Below are 18,239 nucleotides of genomic sequence, written 5' to 3' on the forward strand. Positions count from 1 at the left end.
CAAGAAACACAGTTCTGTTTGTTATGTTTGTAAAGCAAATGCCCATCCTTCCACCCTGTGAGGAAATTTAAAAATAAAAAAAAAAGAAAAAAATCTTATTTGCAAATATGGATATAAATTTTTTAAATGGCCTATAAATCATCACCTCTCTTCTCCACTTTGACTATATTAGTACATGGCATTCTCACTTTCAGCCACAGGGCAAACTGAAACTAATTTGAGCACTTCAGTTGCTTTCTTTTCTCTCTAGGGTAGTTCTCCCTCTAGCATCTAGTATCCATGGCACATAAGACTTTGCAAATTAAAGCAAGAACATTGACCAGCATCCTAAAAAAACAGTTACGTCAGTACAGATCCCAAACCCAGAGGTATAATGAGTTTCTTAAGGAAAAGATGCTAGGCAGGCAGAGAAGTGAAATGTTAAATAGAGATCAGATTATGGGGATTTTATGGTATTTCACAGAAGCCTCTCAGGCTTTCTTTCTGACCTACAGAGCCATCTCAGGAGTTATGTTGCCACTGGCAAAATCCTCCAAATCGATGCAGTTGCATCTAAAAAAAAAAAAAAAAAAAAAAAAAAAAGGCAGCATTAAATCCCAATCAAAATTTTGGGCTTGCTTATGCAGCAAGATACAGCAATGTAACTGCACATAGCCTCTAATCATATCTGCACAAACAGCTGGTGCTTAGAACTCCAAAAGACTTGCTTTACCACAGAACTAATATACTCACCAGTAAGTGTTCAATATTATAAGCAGGTATCCTCTGCTCTTTCCCGATTCTGATTTGTCTGTTTCGCATGAGAAGGTGTTTTTCCACTGTACTAGGGAACTATGTATTAGGAAATCAGTCAGAAGCAACTGTGATTCTTGGATGGGGAGTTTAGCGTATGTGCACAGGAATGCCTATGGTTCTTCTGCAGCTTCATGCTCCATCTTGTTTGGCTTAGTTCTCACTATTTTCACAGCTACTGTGAGTTGATTAGGACTTTCTGATGGTCTGGTGGCCATCACAAATACATAGCTTGTGTGCAGGTATGTTATCCATATTTAGCTGGCTAGCTGCAGTTTTGCAAGCCAGTCACAAAGCTACTGAAGAGCTCTTTCTGCAATTCTGGCAGAAATAGAGAGAACAGCAGTTTGCTGTTCCTAAACCACATGGAAAGAAGGGAGGAAGAGACCACTTGCTTTTGGAGCAGCTTTTCTTCAATCAGCTTGATTTTGTGCAGAGCCGTTTCAGAGCTTTGAAAAAAGCATGGACTGGCTTGTGCTGCATAACTAGGATGAGCTTTATATTCAAGAAGATGAAAAGCACTTTCCTGGCAAGGCAGATAAAGTTTGCTACTAAGCTACAGTGGTGAAGAACTCTATTTTCATAGCTAGCACAGAACTGAAGGCCACCACCCCTTTCACAGATTGCCATCGATCATAAACTAGCTGTGATGTGGACAAGCAAACGTGGAAGTTAAGGTAAAAAAGGTTCTGTCTCTGTATGTTACCAAGGCTGGCAATGCTGCTGAGGTTCTGATGGCTTTGCGTGCGTTTATTTTCCAGTTGTGCCAGGGAAGGAATGAAGAATGCTTATGTACTCTCTGAGACAAACTTAAAAGCTCATAATTAGAAAGCAACACAGCTGCCACATGGAGTATCCTGACACTAGCACCAGGTTGTCTGGAAAAGTTTCTTGCTGATAAGACTTTATTTTTTTTTTCCATATGTGGCAGTGGGGGTGGATATTGGGTCACTCCAGTATGTACCACAGTTCTGTAGCCATTTCTGTCTGCTATTCTGAGAGACTCAGACTGAGACATTAGTCTCTGGCTAATGTCACAGAAAGAATCTACTGAGCTGTTGCATAAGCAGCTAGAGAGTGACAGTGTGTGACTGCCATGGGGAGAAGGAGAAGATAGATGACAGCCACGGGGGAAGGCTGGGGGCTGCTGAGCCATTGCAGAATGGTGTGTTGCATAGCAATTTGGAGAAGGAAGCTGAGAATAGGGTTTTCTTCAGCAAGGCCTGAGGGGTCAAGACTCAGTCACAAAAAAGCAGCAGTACCCCACCTAGCAATTGATAGGAAGCTTTAGGCTTAGCCTTTGAAAATAGGGACTTTGTTGTTGCTGTTGTCCACACAATTTTTTGCTTTCCTTCACATTTTCACTGTGTACAGTGTGGCTATTTTGTAATTTGCAAGACAACTTTCAAGATAGGGGATATTTTTACTCATTTATTCAGAGCTTCTTTGCAGTTTTAGACTGCCAGTTGTATTCTTATTAGGTACATGTTATAAAAATCTGTGATTTTATTAATATTATTTATTAAATAATTATTATTTATAAATTATTTATTCATAATAATATTGTTATTGCATTGTTATTTATAAAACTGTTTATTTTATTAATACTATCACTGAACACAAGGCTGGAAGAAATCGAGTGAGGTCATCTAGTCCAGCCCTAGGACCTGGAGGCACAATCTGATCTCTCATTGCTTAGTGGTGCTTGTCTAACCTATTCTTACCAGTCTCCAGTGACAGCTTTGGCACCACCCCTAAGAAATCTATCTTAATGGCTACCTGTCCTCAGAGCGCTCTTAGATTATTTTTCTAAAACTGTTCAAAGTAAAAATTACCACCGCTGAATAAAAAGCTTCTAAACTGTTCTCAAAGTGCAAAACTGGAATCTGAGGAATTGAACAAATAACCCGAAAACAAAGGAGGTGGAAAGGGGAAGAAAAAGAATGTTGTAACCAATAGAATAAAAATATGCAGTCTGAGATCAGCAGCTCATTCAGCTTTTAGCCTTTTAACTGTATGCAGCTCTGTTTAGCCTTTTCATACTGGGCTGTTTTCAGAAATCCATGGACAGGCATGGAAATGTGTGGAAGCAAGCCTGTGTCTGGATAGTGGGGAGGAAAAAATCCACCATTCTGGTTGTGACAGAGGAGGCTTAACTGAGAGTAGTGAGAGTTAATTCCAATAAAGAGAAGCACTCTTCAGTCTTGGAGACCTAAAGCAAAAGCAGTTTGGAGCATGTCCATACAGCAGTGACTTGGAGATAAGAAGTCACAGGATGGCTATCCTGAGATAATCAAATTTCCTTTTAAAATGCAGGTGAAAAAGCTCCAGCTGATTGGGAACGTGGTCGAAGAAAATACAGCTCTTCACATAAATGCAGATATGCTATGTCCAAGGCTGGTAAAACATGCCAGAGGACAGGGAGAACAGTTTCAAATGAGCATTCTTCTAACAGTAACAATTGTTTGCCTGTCATTCCTGTCAGTTCCCTCCGCATTCAACTGTCCTTTTATACTCCTGGAGTATCTACCTAGCTAGCTGTCTGCTTCTAAATGGGCCTCTGACACCTCTGTTAGCCTCAGTGTCCTTCTGCTCTTCAGTCAAATCCACCGTAACAGAAACATCCACTCTGATCCCGGGAGTGATCCTCAGACACTATCGTGAGGTTGTTAAGTGTTTCTACTTGAGTGATCCTGAGACCAAGTAATGATCAAGACAAAAGTTAGCCCTGAATGCTTAAGAATTCTAAGATGAGTAAAGTAGTGATTTTTTTATTCATTATTCAGTGTCCATGCTTTCAAGAATCTTGGCTTCAGCTTTCTTTTAAAATACTGTCCTTTTCCTTTGGAAAATCTCAGTATTAGACTAGTAATGAATGTTATATGATGTATTTTGGGCTACTGACAAAACCTTGAGAAACCAGGGAAATTTGCTGTAAAAATATACCAGGGGCGTTGATATTATTGACCAGCAATGTTGCATTTTCTCCTGCCTGCAGTGTTACATAACCAGAAAAAAAACCATATCTGGAATGACTGAGAAGTCTCAGTTGCAATGAAGACATGATAAAACACTTTCCATAAAATTCTGTTTTGTTTCTTAATGAACACAATGCATTCACAAAATAGACATATTTTTGCAAGACTTGTCTGGTATACTTGGTGTTAACATTGCTGGTACCCCATAACTATCTCCCATTTTTTGTTGCTGCTAAATGGAGTTGCTTGCTGATGGAATGCCAAGTTTTGCAGTTAAAAGGAGCCTTGCTAAGTTTTGTATGGAGAAAAACACTCTTGTACTGATGAAATACTATACTTTTAACTTGGGAAAAAGCACCTAGAAAATACTTGCTATGCCATAACACTCTGAAACATACTTTATAACAAAACTATCAAAAGCACAGAATTCTTCCAGCTGGCAAAAGTCTCGGTAAACACGTCTCTTTGACAAGGTTTTCTTTTCAGAGTCTAGCATGCATGGGGGAGGGGATCTGCAAAAAGGAAATTTGTGATTCTGTGGTAGAAGGAAAGCCATGAAAGAGGAAGGGTGAGCTAAGGTTACTTGGCTGGATGTCTTTTAACAAATGTCTCCTCAGTATCACCTTTATAGTGAGAATTACAGTGGGAGATTGATCATTATCTTGGGCAAAAAAAGAGAAGAAGGAAATAAAGAAATATGGAAAAGTCTTCAGATTTTGGAGAATATTATGAAAAAATATTCTACAGATTTTAGTGGACCATAACCTATATGTCCTAGCAGTACAGACAAGTTGCTTCTCAAGAAAATCCCTTCTAACCCAAACTATTTTTTTATGCTGTGAAAATAGTGTTTCTTAATAAGTGTTTACCACATACCTTCACTGTACTTAATTGCTTCCTGTCTGTGTACAGGACTCAGTCCCAAAAGCCATGAAAGCAGAGTTTGCTGTTCTATTCCACAAGTTCCTTAGTCTGCCCTGTGAAGAAACATAGGCACATGAGTTCAAAGAACAGCAAAGCTATGAGAGGAAATCAATCCATAAGGGACAAAAATAGGTAAACCCACCTGTTTAACATTGTGAGATGTTAATACTGGCACTCGGGGTAGCAGAAACAACAAGCGTTTATCTTCACATTGGCACTACAGTTCAAAAGCTTCCTACACGAATGCAACACTCTGGACACACTAGAATTTCGAGCAGAGAAAAGTATACACAACGTCTGGTCATTTCTATGTAGCAAGAACTGCCATGTGATGATGCAGGGGGGTTTATTGGTTAGAAGAGGAGCTTAGTGTAAAATAATCCCTATCAGAGGGACTTGAGTCAAGAGGCTTTTAACTGGAGGGCGACTATGTTACAAGGCACAATGTTAAAGTCCTTTTCTGATTTTTCATCACACTTTTCAATTCCTAGAAAATGATCAGTCCCTGTGAATAGACACCTCTCCCAATCTATTGTCAAAACTCAGCTCATGCTATCTGTTTAGTGAAAAGCTGTACCTATTCTGTGTGTTGGTTTCAATAACACAGAAACAAAGAACAGCATTACATGAATATCAGCTCAACCTCATGTTTTTTCTTTGAGTTTTATCTCCTAGAGTTGTTCAACCTAAATCCATTCTTCCTCAGAGATCCCATTCTTGCTTTCGCTGTAGTAAGGCAAGGAAGCAAGGAAGCAGTCTTTGGGTCTCATAGGTTATAACCTCCCTTCTAGACATATTTGCCAGCAACAATCAACATAGGCCAAAAAAAGCCAATGTGATCTTGCCGTAAAGCCATATATTTCATTCATAGGGATTTAAACTGATGATGATAAGTGGAAAAGCCACAGACACAAAAGTTCCTCTTCTTTACTCTCCTCAAGATCATTTTGCTGAATGTAGAGAGGACCAGCTAAACTATGTCCTAAGAAAAAGGGCCTAGACAAAAGCACCAGACTCAACATACCACTTACATTTTATATACCTGTATTAGGTGTTTGTGCCCAGGTGCTGACAGTGGGGACTGCCAGATGACCTCTGTGGAGAGCAACCAGGGCTGCCCCTGTGCCATACATGGCCAATTCCAGCATGCTCCCACACACCCACTGCAGGGCACGGCTATGCCCTGCAGCCAAGGTGGTTGCACCTTTGGGAAAGTGTATTTAAGAAAGGGACAGCCAGTGGGGAATGAGGGGAAAAAATGTGAGAAAGAACCTTGTGAGCACCAAGGTCAGAGAAGAGGGATAGGAGGAGGTGCTCCAGGCACTAGAGCAGAGATTCCCCTAGAGCCCATGGTGGCCTGGGGAGGACCCCATGCTAGAGCAGGAGGATGTATAGTGAAGGAACAGCATCCCATAGGGAGCCCAGGTTTTTTTCCTGAAGGAACTGCATCCCATAAGAAGGGCACAGAGGAAATGTGTGAGGAGGAAGAAACAGCTGAGAGGAATCATTGGAGACTGATCACAAACTCCTATTCCCCATCCCTGTGCCCTGCTCAGGGGCAGGGAGGAAGTGGAGGAGATGGGAATGAAGGAGGAATTTGAGCCTGTGAAGTTGAGGGGCAGATATTATTTTAATTTTTGTCTTTGATCTATTTTAAATGGCAATAAATTACATTATTTTGCCCCAAGATGATTCTGTTTAGCCTATCACAGTAAGTGGTAAGTGATCTCCCCATTCTAACTTCAACCTATAAGAATTTCATCTTATTTTCTCCACTATTTTGTTGAGGAGAGGGAGTGAGAGAATGGTTGGATGGTTGTCTGACAACCAGAAAAGGTTGACCCACCACAGTAACTAAAACCAGGATTAAGACCATCTGCCTTCCCAAAACAAGGGGAGATATTGTGGAAAAATCCCTTTTCCTCAAGGTACAGTAAAGCTAAGCATGACATTCCCTCCTCTTTCCTTTTCCTCAACAATGAATGTGAAAACATTTCCTTTGTAACTGTAGTGCTACACTCACGTATTGGTTTTTACACTCACAAAAGCAGAACAGTTATGTGGCATTAATGGATCTCTGAATCACATTCTACTATGCCTTCATTCTGAATTTAACTACTTATTTCACAGGTAGGAGGACATGAGTTATGAAACTGGTTTAAAAGGCCTGAAATTCACTTTCTGCTTTCTGTGACTACATTCAGGAGCAAAGGTTAGCAATAAACAACCCCTGACTTTGTTAGGTTTCACAAAAAACATATGGAAGACAATTTCTGAAAAGAGATTGATCACTTCTCTCAGGAAGAGACAACCAGAGAGAGGACAAAGGAGGCTATATAATAAAGTCCTCATCTCTTTTTCCCTGTGGAAAAAAACAATACCTCACAAAGATGCAGCTATCTCTACATTTCCTAATTTTTAACACAGGACTGTGGCATAAAAACTTAAATATTTAAGGACATCTTCTTATTCTTTTTTGTTTATTGTTCTCTATGTGGGAACTATGTGAGGCTGCACAGGGGAAGCCTCTATTGCTGCTTTCCTTCTCTAGTTATTTTAGGAGTCCTTTGGAGAAGGCATCAATGCTCATGCCTATGTAGCCATAAGGCATGAACTAGTTTTCTAATAACAGGCTTACTGATTACAGAATTAAAGTTCTAGTTCCTTTCGTTTTCAGTCCTCTAATCCTATATCCTCCCTATACACAAAAATATGAATGGAATGCCGATGTGCAGCATGTTATTCCTTACATGGAGACAAAGATAGAATCAAAGGGTAATTGTGTCTGTATTGTGTGTCTCAAATGCTTGGCCTAGGTTCTGAGCAAAAAAAAACTTCTCAATATATATACTGATTCACATCAAGTATGAGATGTATTAAAATCCTGGTTTCAATTAATGTCAATGAACTTTTAATGTGAAGAGGAGAAATATTATCACTTTGTCGTGAATGGCAAGAAAGAACTCATGCCCTCTCCATTCAAAGGAGATTTCTGAGGTTACAGATCATTGCTATAGAAGTTCTATTCATTTTGATATCTGATTGCTTTAACAGGACATATATATATGTAATTTAAGACCTGATGTTTTTTTATCTCTTTCTCTTCCTCTCTTTTTTCTCAGAACAAATTATGACATCGACATCTAAAGGAATTTTCCGGCCATTTTTTATTATCTTCATTGTCCTTGGTTGTTTCATGGCATTTATATTAATTTATATCAAACCAACAAATAGCTGGATTTCTGGTCCTATAGAATCAGCCAGTTCAGTTTTGAAAATGAAGAACTTCTTTTCTTCCAAAACTGATAATCTTAATGAAACTACTGTTTTGATCTGGGTTTGGCCATTTGGCCAGACATTCGATTTAACATCCTGCCAGACAATGTTCAATATCCCTGGGTGCCATCTGACTATTGACCGCTCGCTATATAACAGATCCCATGCTGTTCTCATTCATCACAGAGACATTAGCTGGGATCTGACTAATTTACCTCAGCAAGCCAGGCCACCATTCCAGAAGTGGATTTGGATGAACTTGGAGTCTCCAACTCATACTCCACAGAAGAGTGGCATTGAACACCTCTTTAACCTGACCCTGACTTATCGGCGTGATTCAGATATTCAGGTGCCTTATGGCTTCATGATGGTTGGTACAAGTTCCTTCACATTTGAAGTACCAAGTAAGGAAAACTTGGTCTGTTGGGTTGTAAGTAACTGGAACCCCGAGCACGCTCGAGTCAAGTATTATAATGAGCTTAGCAAATACATTGAAATCCATACCTACGGACAAGCCTTTGGAGACTACGTCAATGACAAAAACTTGATTCCAACTATCTCCACTTGCAAATTCTACCTTTCCTTTGAAAATTCAATCCACAAAGATTACATTACTGAGAAACTTTACAATGCTCTTCTGGCTGGATCAGTACCAGTTGTACTGGGCCCTTCCAGAGAAAATTATGAGAATTACATTCCAGCAGACTCTTTCATACACGTGGAAGATTTTCTCTCCCCCAGAGAGCTGGCAGAATATCTTTTGATGCTTGACAAAAACAACAAGATGTACCTTAGTTATTTCAACTGGAAGAAGGATTTTTCAGTGCATCTTCCTAGGTTCTGGGAATCACATGCATGTCTTGCTTGTGATCATGTGAAAAGACACCAGGAGTACAAGTCCATTGGAAATTTAGAAAAATGGTTTTGGAATTAATTTGTGTGTGTGTGTGTGTGTGTGTGTGTGTGTGTGTGTGTGTGCACTTTTTTGAAGAAGCCAGAAGGAACTTCAGTCCAAGTGGAGAGGAAAGGAAAAGAGAAAAAAAAGGAAGGAAAAGAGAATATTTTGTCATGGTTTATCAGCTGTTCCCTCTTGGCTATCCTATTTATATTTTGTAAGAGATTTTAAAAGATCAGCAACAGTAGTCATCAATACTTAGTTTCAAATCATAATAGACATACTAATTATGTGCACTGAAGAATATTTGATTGTTTATTGTGAATTTAAAACAAAATTTCCCACATTTTCTGTGAAATATGTCCCAGTCTTACACCCCAAGTAGTAATTTTTAACAATTGTTTTTTATTTTTAACATTACATTTGTTGTTTAACTATTTGGAAAATGAGGAAACAATTTTTAAATGCCAGAGAAAACTTTAGGAACATAATTTGCTGTTCCAGTCTAAAATGTGTGTAATATATCAAAAGACAGTAAAGTTTCATATGTTCATTTTACATTTTAAGAGCAGAGTAAAGTACAATACCTAGCATTACTGAAGTGTCATTAATTGCCCCCCTTTTTAAGGCTAATGAACTATAGTTTTTTAAAGGTATTAGAATAGTAGACAGTTTTGGTTTCTAAAAATAAGATGTTTCCTAACAAATAGTCCCATTATGTTGCTTGAAGAATATATCTGTTCTTACCCCCTAAAGAAACAATAAGTCAGACACAGAGAAAATGACCAATCTTAGAGACCAAAGCCCAGATTCATCCAATTTTTGTTTTCAAATGCAGCATGCCCTTAAGCTCCATTGTGTCTCAAGTATTATTAACGTGAACCAGGGCTCTAAGTGGTGTTACACCAATACAGAGGTAAACGGATTTTAATAAAGGTATTTGATTACATCAGCCTCATGAACTGAATTCAGCTGGTAATAATGGATTTTTGAAATAGCTTGCTGAGAAATTTTAGGAATTTCTCTTGTATAGTTTCTTGAATAATAGTGAATTTTTCCCCAATTCTGTAAAGAAATGTTGAACTTTAATTGTAGCAGAAAATGTGATGTTATGACTCGTGAAAGGGGGATAAAATGACTAAACAGTTAATTTTCTGAAAGAAATATGTTCAAATTCAGAAAATAAGCTATCAGGCTGACATATTCAACCTTTCAGCTTACTATGCTAATGAATTTTGGGGTCTGAGAGTATTTTATATGAAAAAATGCACTATTCAGAGCAGCAGTTTGCTATCAATATTTGATAATATGAGTAGGTTCTTAAGTACTAAATTTGCTCTAATAGCAAATACGAAATTGTGATTATTGTCATGATTGTTTAAAATGTCTGCTTTTAATGTGTCATTTGATTTTAATCCTTCTTTATTTCAGCTAAGACATGAATATATGATTGCCATATATATTTATACGTACAAGGTTGGTTTAATGACATAAATGTATGGATATGTTTTGGTATCAAATGAAAGCCAGTTAGCTTGGATTTTCAGGTCAAAGTGCTACAGATCACACCTTCTACTGGAAAAAAAGAAAAAAGTTCAACTGGAAAAGCTTCAGCTTATGAGATGTATAAGAACCTGATCAAGCACAGTAGTTAATCAAATACCTAAGATTAAACTTGCAGACAGCAACACTGCTGAAGTAAGAAAATAAGGGATAAAAAATTATAAATATTTAGCAAAAGGTAAGGTGACTTGTCAGATTTATTTTTTCACTCCAGGCTGGAATAAAAACACAGAAGGCTGTAAGAGTAATGTAATTAAATTTCTAAAACTCAAAACCCCATGGAAAAGTGATAGAATCACTTCTCTCCCTATGGCTTCAAAAGCTGTATTCTAATCCAGATATTTACTTACACTATTTATTGCTTTCTTTAAAAGCTAGTTTTCAGTAGGATGTGAATCACCAGTATTCCAGAATGAAAAAAGATGAGCTTACACTGCAAATTAATGCAATACAACGAAACTGAATCTTCTAAAAATGAAGTGTTGACATGGATGTAATGTGAGTAATATTTTATCATTTCAAAGGCAAGTGGCTACAGCTCACAGTCTATCCTAGACGACATCATAGCATTTTGTTTTGGGGAGGACTGAAAAATTCTGTCACTGAACATACCACTGGTTTGGCTCAATAACCTGATTCCCTCAGTGCTGGGATTTGGAAGTTCTTTGCACTGATCTCACTGGAAGGTGAATGTGCACAATCCTTAATTTCATTTTTCATTTCAGATCATGGGAGTTATGCTGTGTAAGTCCTTAGGTCAAATCAGATTGGTTTCTTGGCAGCAAGTTCAGCTGATAAGTTCTTATAATAATAACAAGCAAGCAAAATAAGATACATGACTCGTTGCTACAAATATGGATTAGTGTATACACAGGAAAGTTTTGAAATATACACTGAGTTTTAACACTGTAAGTAATGTCTTTACCTCTCTAAGCACAGGATCCAGTCAGTATGGTTAATCTTCGGCTGAATTTCAAGGAGTACGAAAGTCTTTTGATGGAACTGGAAAGAGAGTTGTTCTCTTCGCAGAAATTCCACACAAAGCTTGTATACATTGCATTCAGGACACACTGCTAAAATTGTTTCAAGGATTAATGAAACAGGAGAGAAATCTAATCCAGAATTATGGAGAAGAATCATGACCAAGTTCTAAAAAATATTTATGATCCTAATGCCTCACTGACATCTTGAAGAGTGTGGGCTAAAACATAAGTGAGACAGCTGTTTTATGAAGATTTTAAGGTGATCTGCAGGTATCAAACCTTAATCAGTTCTGGATATAAAGAGCTTTGCTGACAGAAGACAAAACATTATCAGGCATGTCCAGCCCATGTGGTAAATGATGTGAAGCAATGGATGTAAAACATCTGTACTCCGTGCATGCATGCATAAAGGCTGTCTACATAGACCTACATGCTTAGTTCACTCAAGATTGTTTCCAGTCCATATATGACATTCAGCATTGTGAGGTCTGTTATTCTGCAGTGAGCTACTCTACAGGAACAGCTAGCATAAATAGACTCAAATAGCAAATCCCTGGGAAGGAGAATGAGTGAAATCAACTAATTATGGCAGGCTAAATTATATGGAATTAGACACATAGTAGAGAACAAGACATTATACTTTGATACTGTTGGCAAAAGAAGATACTTGTACCAGAAAAGAGAACTAGAAGATAAGAAATCACACCAGTACTATTTTCTCAACAATTTTGTTTCAGACATTCAGTTTATTTTACCTGCCAGCCCACAATAATCTTGCATATGCACTTGTCTCAAGTTAACTAGGCAGCCACTGAAGACAGAAAGTAATCACTATTTTTCTTTTGCAATGGCTTCTTTTGGATGGTTTTAGGGTCTCTGTTGTGCACTGAGCTATCAATACTACTGCCTTTCTCAGTGTGAAAAATAAGACTTAAAGACTAACTGCAGACGCATTGCTACCCCACTAAATGTGAATAGATATCAGACAAAACTGGCAGCAGATCCTTTTAAAGCAGACTTTTCATGTCATTTCAGACACTCAGTGACCACAGCAGCTCTTGCTCAGTATGAGGTCCCCATTCCTTAGTGAATCCTGTTGACAGTTCCTTTGAATGCCTCTTTCCATATGAGACGGCTTTCCTCGCGATGACTGAGGCTTACGGAATGTGTGAGACATCCAGCAACATATTTGTCTTTTAAGGAACAGATGAAGTAAAAGCTGGACTGAGAAAGTAGGAATGTAGAGTTCATACAGGCTGAGCAAGATGCGGGAAATTGACACTACCGAGCACAGTAAACAACTATTTACTCTTTCTAGCTGCCCGTATTTTTTTCTCAAAATAGGTTTTAAAAAACACTAATTTTCTCCCATCTCTAATCAAGGAAGATTCAGTTAAACAACCAATGACTCTTCCTGATTATTGGAGAATGGGACTCCTGTTGCCCTTGGATTATCTTTTTCATTAGACAGAAAATAACTTCCGGGTGCGGAGTGAAGTCTGTCAGTAAATTAATCATACTTCTTATCTAGATTCAGGAGTCTCTATTCTTCTTTCCTTTTTTGATTTTGAAGTCCTCATGCAGCAATACTCTCTGGACTTTAATCAAGAAAGACCTTAAGCACATGCAGATGACCATGAGACTTAAAAATTTTAAGAACATCTTAAATGCTTTAATGCATTGGGGCTTTTATTGCCTTTAGGAATTGTTCAAAAGAGTGCAATCTATAGTCAACAGAGAGCAATTTGTGTGACTTCTTCTGCATCATGTGCATCCATCCAGTGAGTAGACTGACTATTCCACGCTGAATACTGTTTGGCTTGATTCTGGCTTAGTGTCTATACAATAAACCTTGGCCCTACTCTTCTGCTTCAGCAATACTATATGTGCCACCACCGCCTCATGCCACCCCCTCAGCACAGCACTCCGACCTACAGCCTGCCCGTGCTATGCAAGGTGACTGAACTTCCATGGGACATAAGGTGAGAGTAGCTGAGGCTTGCTGAGATAGTATTTTGAGGACTGTCCCAGGAAGAAAGCATAAAACCTGGTCATGTGTGGACCCTTTTAATCTGGACTGAGTGTATCAGTCATAATGATATCTGATTTTCCTTTTGGAGGAAAGTATTTGGTTCAGTCTAGGTGAGACTGAATAATCATTGTGTGTGCAAAGGGGGAAAAAGGGGTGCCTTTGACCTATTTAAAACTAATGAAAACTGAAAGTTAATCAGATTTTGACCAATTCCTTGGTCAAAATTAGTACTTTGTTGAGAAGAGAGTCTAGGGGAAGTTGTATGTCTGCCAGCTGGTGGACTTTTTCATTAATTTTGCTGACAGTTCTGTTTTTGCTTTTTGTTTGTTTTTAACAGAAGTGATTTTTAAATGTTAGAAATCAATCAATATGATTTATACAATATGATTTATAGTTATTTCAGCTTTATCTTTTACTCCTTGCTTGGACAAATCTTCCACCAGAGTTAGCAGATGATTTGGGAGATTCCTGTGCTAGTAACGAAGGACTGAGCCAATGGTGGAAGGGCTTGGGTAAAAAAACCTGTCTTATTCATGGATATTTCCCTTCTAATATTTGAATAACTAGCCAATTCTACCTTCAGACAACTGGTGTAAAATGCAGACTGCTTAGATATGTTCATAAGAGGAACAGAAATTCCAATAAATTGATTAAACAAACCATGCAGTATTAATTTTAATTCATGGCACAATTGCCACAGAATTATACAGATGATAAAACCATAGAGTTATGAGAAATAACTAGGCCTACAGACATCACCCTGCAGTTTTCATACTGGAATAAGTCAGTTCATTACTCTATTGCAAACTTAATTAATTGGTAATCTTCTATGTCACCACAGTCTCTACACAATTAACCAAAACCAATGGTCTTTGTGCAGTGAATAGTTCAGAGATTCACTTATGTGGGAGTTTAGACATCCAGTCGTGAGCCTTTCACCTTCAGGTTAACAGCCCGAATTATGGTACAAACCACTCTTTGGCAACCTCTAGTAGATAATTCAGTGGTCTCAGGTTTTTCATTCCTGCTTTCAGCCAAGGAGGCAAAGAACTGACCTGAGACTCACCCGACACCTTCTGTGTACCAGTCAGTACAAATGAAGTATCGATACATGAGGGAACTCTTCATTAACAATCCTAAGCAAATTATTAGTAGGAAAATAATTTAATCATTGCAAATTGGTAGCAAAAGCAATTGTTTGTTATTCTTTATTATTATTATTCTTTATTATTATTCTTTATTATTATTCTTTAGTCTGTTTGGATCCAGATACAGAGACATGCTTGATAGCAAAATTTGAAAGATATATGGTAAACCAACTCTTATATATATATATATATATATAAAAAAATTTGGGATAAATTTCCTTTAGAACCTTGAAACAGTAAATAAACATTTTAGCAGTCACAAGGTGAAAAATGTTCCCATCAATCCTTCTCTTTATAATATGATAAGAAAAGCCAGTCTGATATATGTGGTTTCACAAATAAATTAACTGCAAAATCTACATTTTCTTTGACACTTTGTAATGCACATATTACAAGAGCTGAGATTAAAAAGTTTGGAAAGTTAACTCCCTTGGTGCAATTTAATGTTTTAAAGATTCAGTGGATATACTGAAGAGAAGTAAGTAAGAAGCTTTTCAATCTGTACAAAATCCTAATGTGCCAAACTCTTTCCAGTGAATGAAAAAAACAATTAAATATACTGACTTTGTATTAGGATTTGCAAAATCTCTATTAACGCACTGTAATTTTGCACTATTTTGTAAGAAAAGGAAAAAAAAGGAAAAAGAAAAAAGAAACTGAAAAAGAAACAGAAAAAAAAGTCTAAAAATAGATGCCAAATGGATAGTTTGTAAAATACTATTTTTCTGATATAAGGTGTCATCACATTGTGAATCTCACTGTGTTATTGTAAACTGTGAAAAATTTGATGTTCCGTTGTGACACAGCCTACCAAGGGCCATTTCTTACACAGATTAGTCACCTGAACTTGTTTATATGAAGCATATTCATAAATCTGAGATCACTTTTATACTTATTTTTTGTAGACTATTTTTCCACATTTGCAACACAACTGTTATTTTATATCAAACATTGATTTTGCTTTAAAATATTATTTGAATAGGTGGGTGGGTGTCTTAAATGTGCCAGATATTCAAAACTGTAACAGATAATTCAGAAACTATTCTTTGCCAAACTGTAGTGCTACTAAAATCAATGATGTTTTGTGGAAAAACAGGCACACTGTCAATAACGATAGTTTCTACTCCATGATAATGATGAAAATGTTACATTTCTTAGGATAAATTCCTGGTAGTTATGAGCTGCATTTCCCTGCTGTCTTTGTGTATGTTGGGAAAACAAAACTGTGTGCCATAGCTGAACATCACAGATATTCAGCCACTCACATAGTGTGCCATGGATTTGACTTCTGAAACACATTGATGAGAATTAAGAGAAATAACCAAGCTGCTTGTCCTGATTGAAACTCACTTTCTGTGGTGAATCACATGAAAATGGGATGGTTGTCAACGTGAGACTCGTATGATCTCAGTAGAGATAGTAAGTTTTGTTCATAGAAACATGGGGACTACAATTATTCTCTTAGTGCAAGATCAGGACCAAAGTCCCTTTCTTGTACATTTGAACTTACATAACATTCAGTGGGATCTGATATGAACCTTTTCTTCATGTTCTCAGCTAATGATATTCCGTATACTGACACCTTCATCTTTTATGTTTTATATAGTACATATAATGCATAAATTCATGTGTAAGAAATAGCAACCATGGAAAATTTAATTTTAATAAAAATAATGAAAACCATTCTTAACTGTAGGCACATTTTAAGATGCCATGTTAGAAGGAGATCTTGAAAAAAAATGTATTTTTTATTTATTAGTGACTGTATATTTTGCCCATGATCTAGACATTTTATAACAGGCAATCTACCAAAAAATGGTTATTTGTTCCCTTTGAACACTACCATCACCCTGAGATGCATCCGAAAAATGTAGATGTCAGCCACTGATGTTTTTTGGTATTTTTTTAATTTGATGTTGTTGTCGAACTTTCTTCTGATTATCTATAGCTATATTCAGAGTTTTCAACATAATTTAACTGCAGTTCGAAGATACCTACTGAATGGAACTACAGGTAACTGTAACTATTTCAAGGACTTTCACCATTTATGTGAAATTAATATTTCAGAACACTGATTCCAAGATGGTTAACAAGCAGCTCATTGACTCTTACTTATTGAGCACTGGAATTCTCCCCAAAGGATAAACACTGAATCATGTAAATAATAGTGCTCTATATAAGCCTAACAAATTACTGTAATAAGTATATTTAAAATAAAAAGAGAACATTCCAAGTGTACTATAGCCTTTGATCATTATTTTATCGGTCTGATGTCATCCTTTTTATTCTTGCAGTAGGTCTCATCAAGAGTCTCGTCTGAAGATTGTTGCTAGTCATAACCATGCCTTCTGGCAGAGATCTTATGAACAGAATTTTTATTCTTTTTAAGCTGTTACACATGAAATTTCTCTAAGTGTTCAGGTCAGACAGAATTCATGTGGACTGTCGTATGAATTTGCTATGTACAGGGGGTAGCACATCTGAAGCAGCATGGTCCTACAATTGATGTTACTTTGTCTTGGTTTTAGCAACATAATTATGTAGCACTCCTTGAGCAATCATTTGACTTTTTGAATTAATAAGATATTATTTCCTGGAAAGGGGGGCGTATTACGTTTATGTAATTTTACCAAAAAGAAATTATCTTAAAAAGTTTTCTGAACATGATCATTTATCTGATCATGTCACTGCTTTATCTACTGTACAAATAATCTACATTTGCAGAGATTAACTGTATCTAAAATAGCAAATGATTAACACAATGGTGTCAGTCTTATTTTAAATACATATGCAAAAAATTGAAATTTCCAGCTGCAACGGAAACAAATGTAATAAATAATTCAGTATTCCAAGTAGAAAAGATCATTTGGTCCCAACAATTGCAGTTTATCCAAGACAGATAATTATGTCTGGCTACTGTGCAGCTTGAAAAATAGGCTATGGGTCTTAAAAAATTTTTTTCTATCAGGCAGGCAAATTTACATTCCTCCTGATCTAATAAACCTCTGCTAATTTGGATACATTCTTTAAAACATTATTTAATTTTTGCCATTTACTCAAAGCAAACTTATCACCTTGAACTCATCTTCAACAACTACAGAGACAGACCAGTTTTTCCATAGTATGTGCTGCTGAAGTTCCTTCCACATTTTGTTGACACACACTCCCCCCCTCCTTTTCTCATTCTTACATTCGAATTCCACATAAAAAATTTAATCTAGGACAGAACATACAATTTTCTGTCTTTCAAACAGAACTTTTTTTCTTAAATTAACCATTTCTTCTTCTTCACAAACTTCCCCTGGATATGCCAACCTACTGGACACAAAGCCTTGTGTGTTTGGAAAGCCAGGTCTCTGCCCTTGAATGTCAGAAGCAGGCAGCTTAATGGTATGTTTCTGAGAGCAAGAACTGAAGTGAAACCTGGAGAAAAAAAGGGTCAGGCATAGAAGGTGTGCAGGTTTCTAACACTGACAGCAATAGGGTGCTATTACAGTTGCTGAAACTACATCTGTGGGTGATAAGGCTGCTTTTGGCCCAACTTCCTCATGTCGTGAAACAAGCAATAAGCCCTTAAAGAAATAAGCTTTACACAGGCTGATCCTTCAGCATAAAACACTTCAGTGAACCAAATGTGCTGCCGGTGTG

At 37.2% G+C, this 18,239-nt stretch overlaps 1 protein-coding gene across 4 annotated transcripts in view; it reads left to right on the forward strand.

The window, feature by feature from the left end:
* Window positions 1-16,829, forward strand: part of FUT9 (fucosyltransferase 9) — a 107,579-nt gene extending 90,750 nt beyond the window's left edge. For all 4 annotated transcript variants that reach the window (XM_051778209.1, XM_051778207.1, XM_051778210.1 and 1 more), the window contains one exon: window positions 7,817-16,829. In XM_051778209.1, coding sequence (XP_051634169.1) covers window positions 7,825-8,904 — 1,080 coding nt within the window. In that variant the 5' untranslated portion in view covers window positions 7,817-7,824 and the 3' untranslated portion in view covers window positions 8,905-16,829. The remainder of the gene's footprint in view (window positions 1-7,816) is intronic.
* The last annotated feature ends 1,410 nt before the right edge of the window (window positions 16,830-18,239 follow it).

This window comes from Manacus candei, unplaced genomic scaffold (assembly GCF_025592945.1).
Source record: "Manacus candei isolate 608988 ecotype Guabito, Panama unplaced genomic scaffold, ASM2559294v1 h1tg000011l, whole genome shotgun sequence".
NCBI classification, from domain to species: Eukaryota; Metazoa; Chordata; class Aves; order Passeriformes; family Pipridae; genus Manacus; species Manacus candei.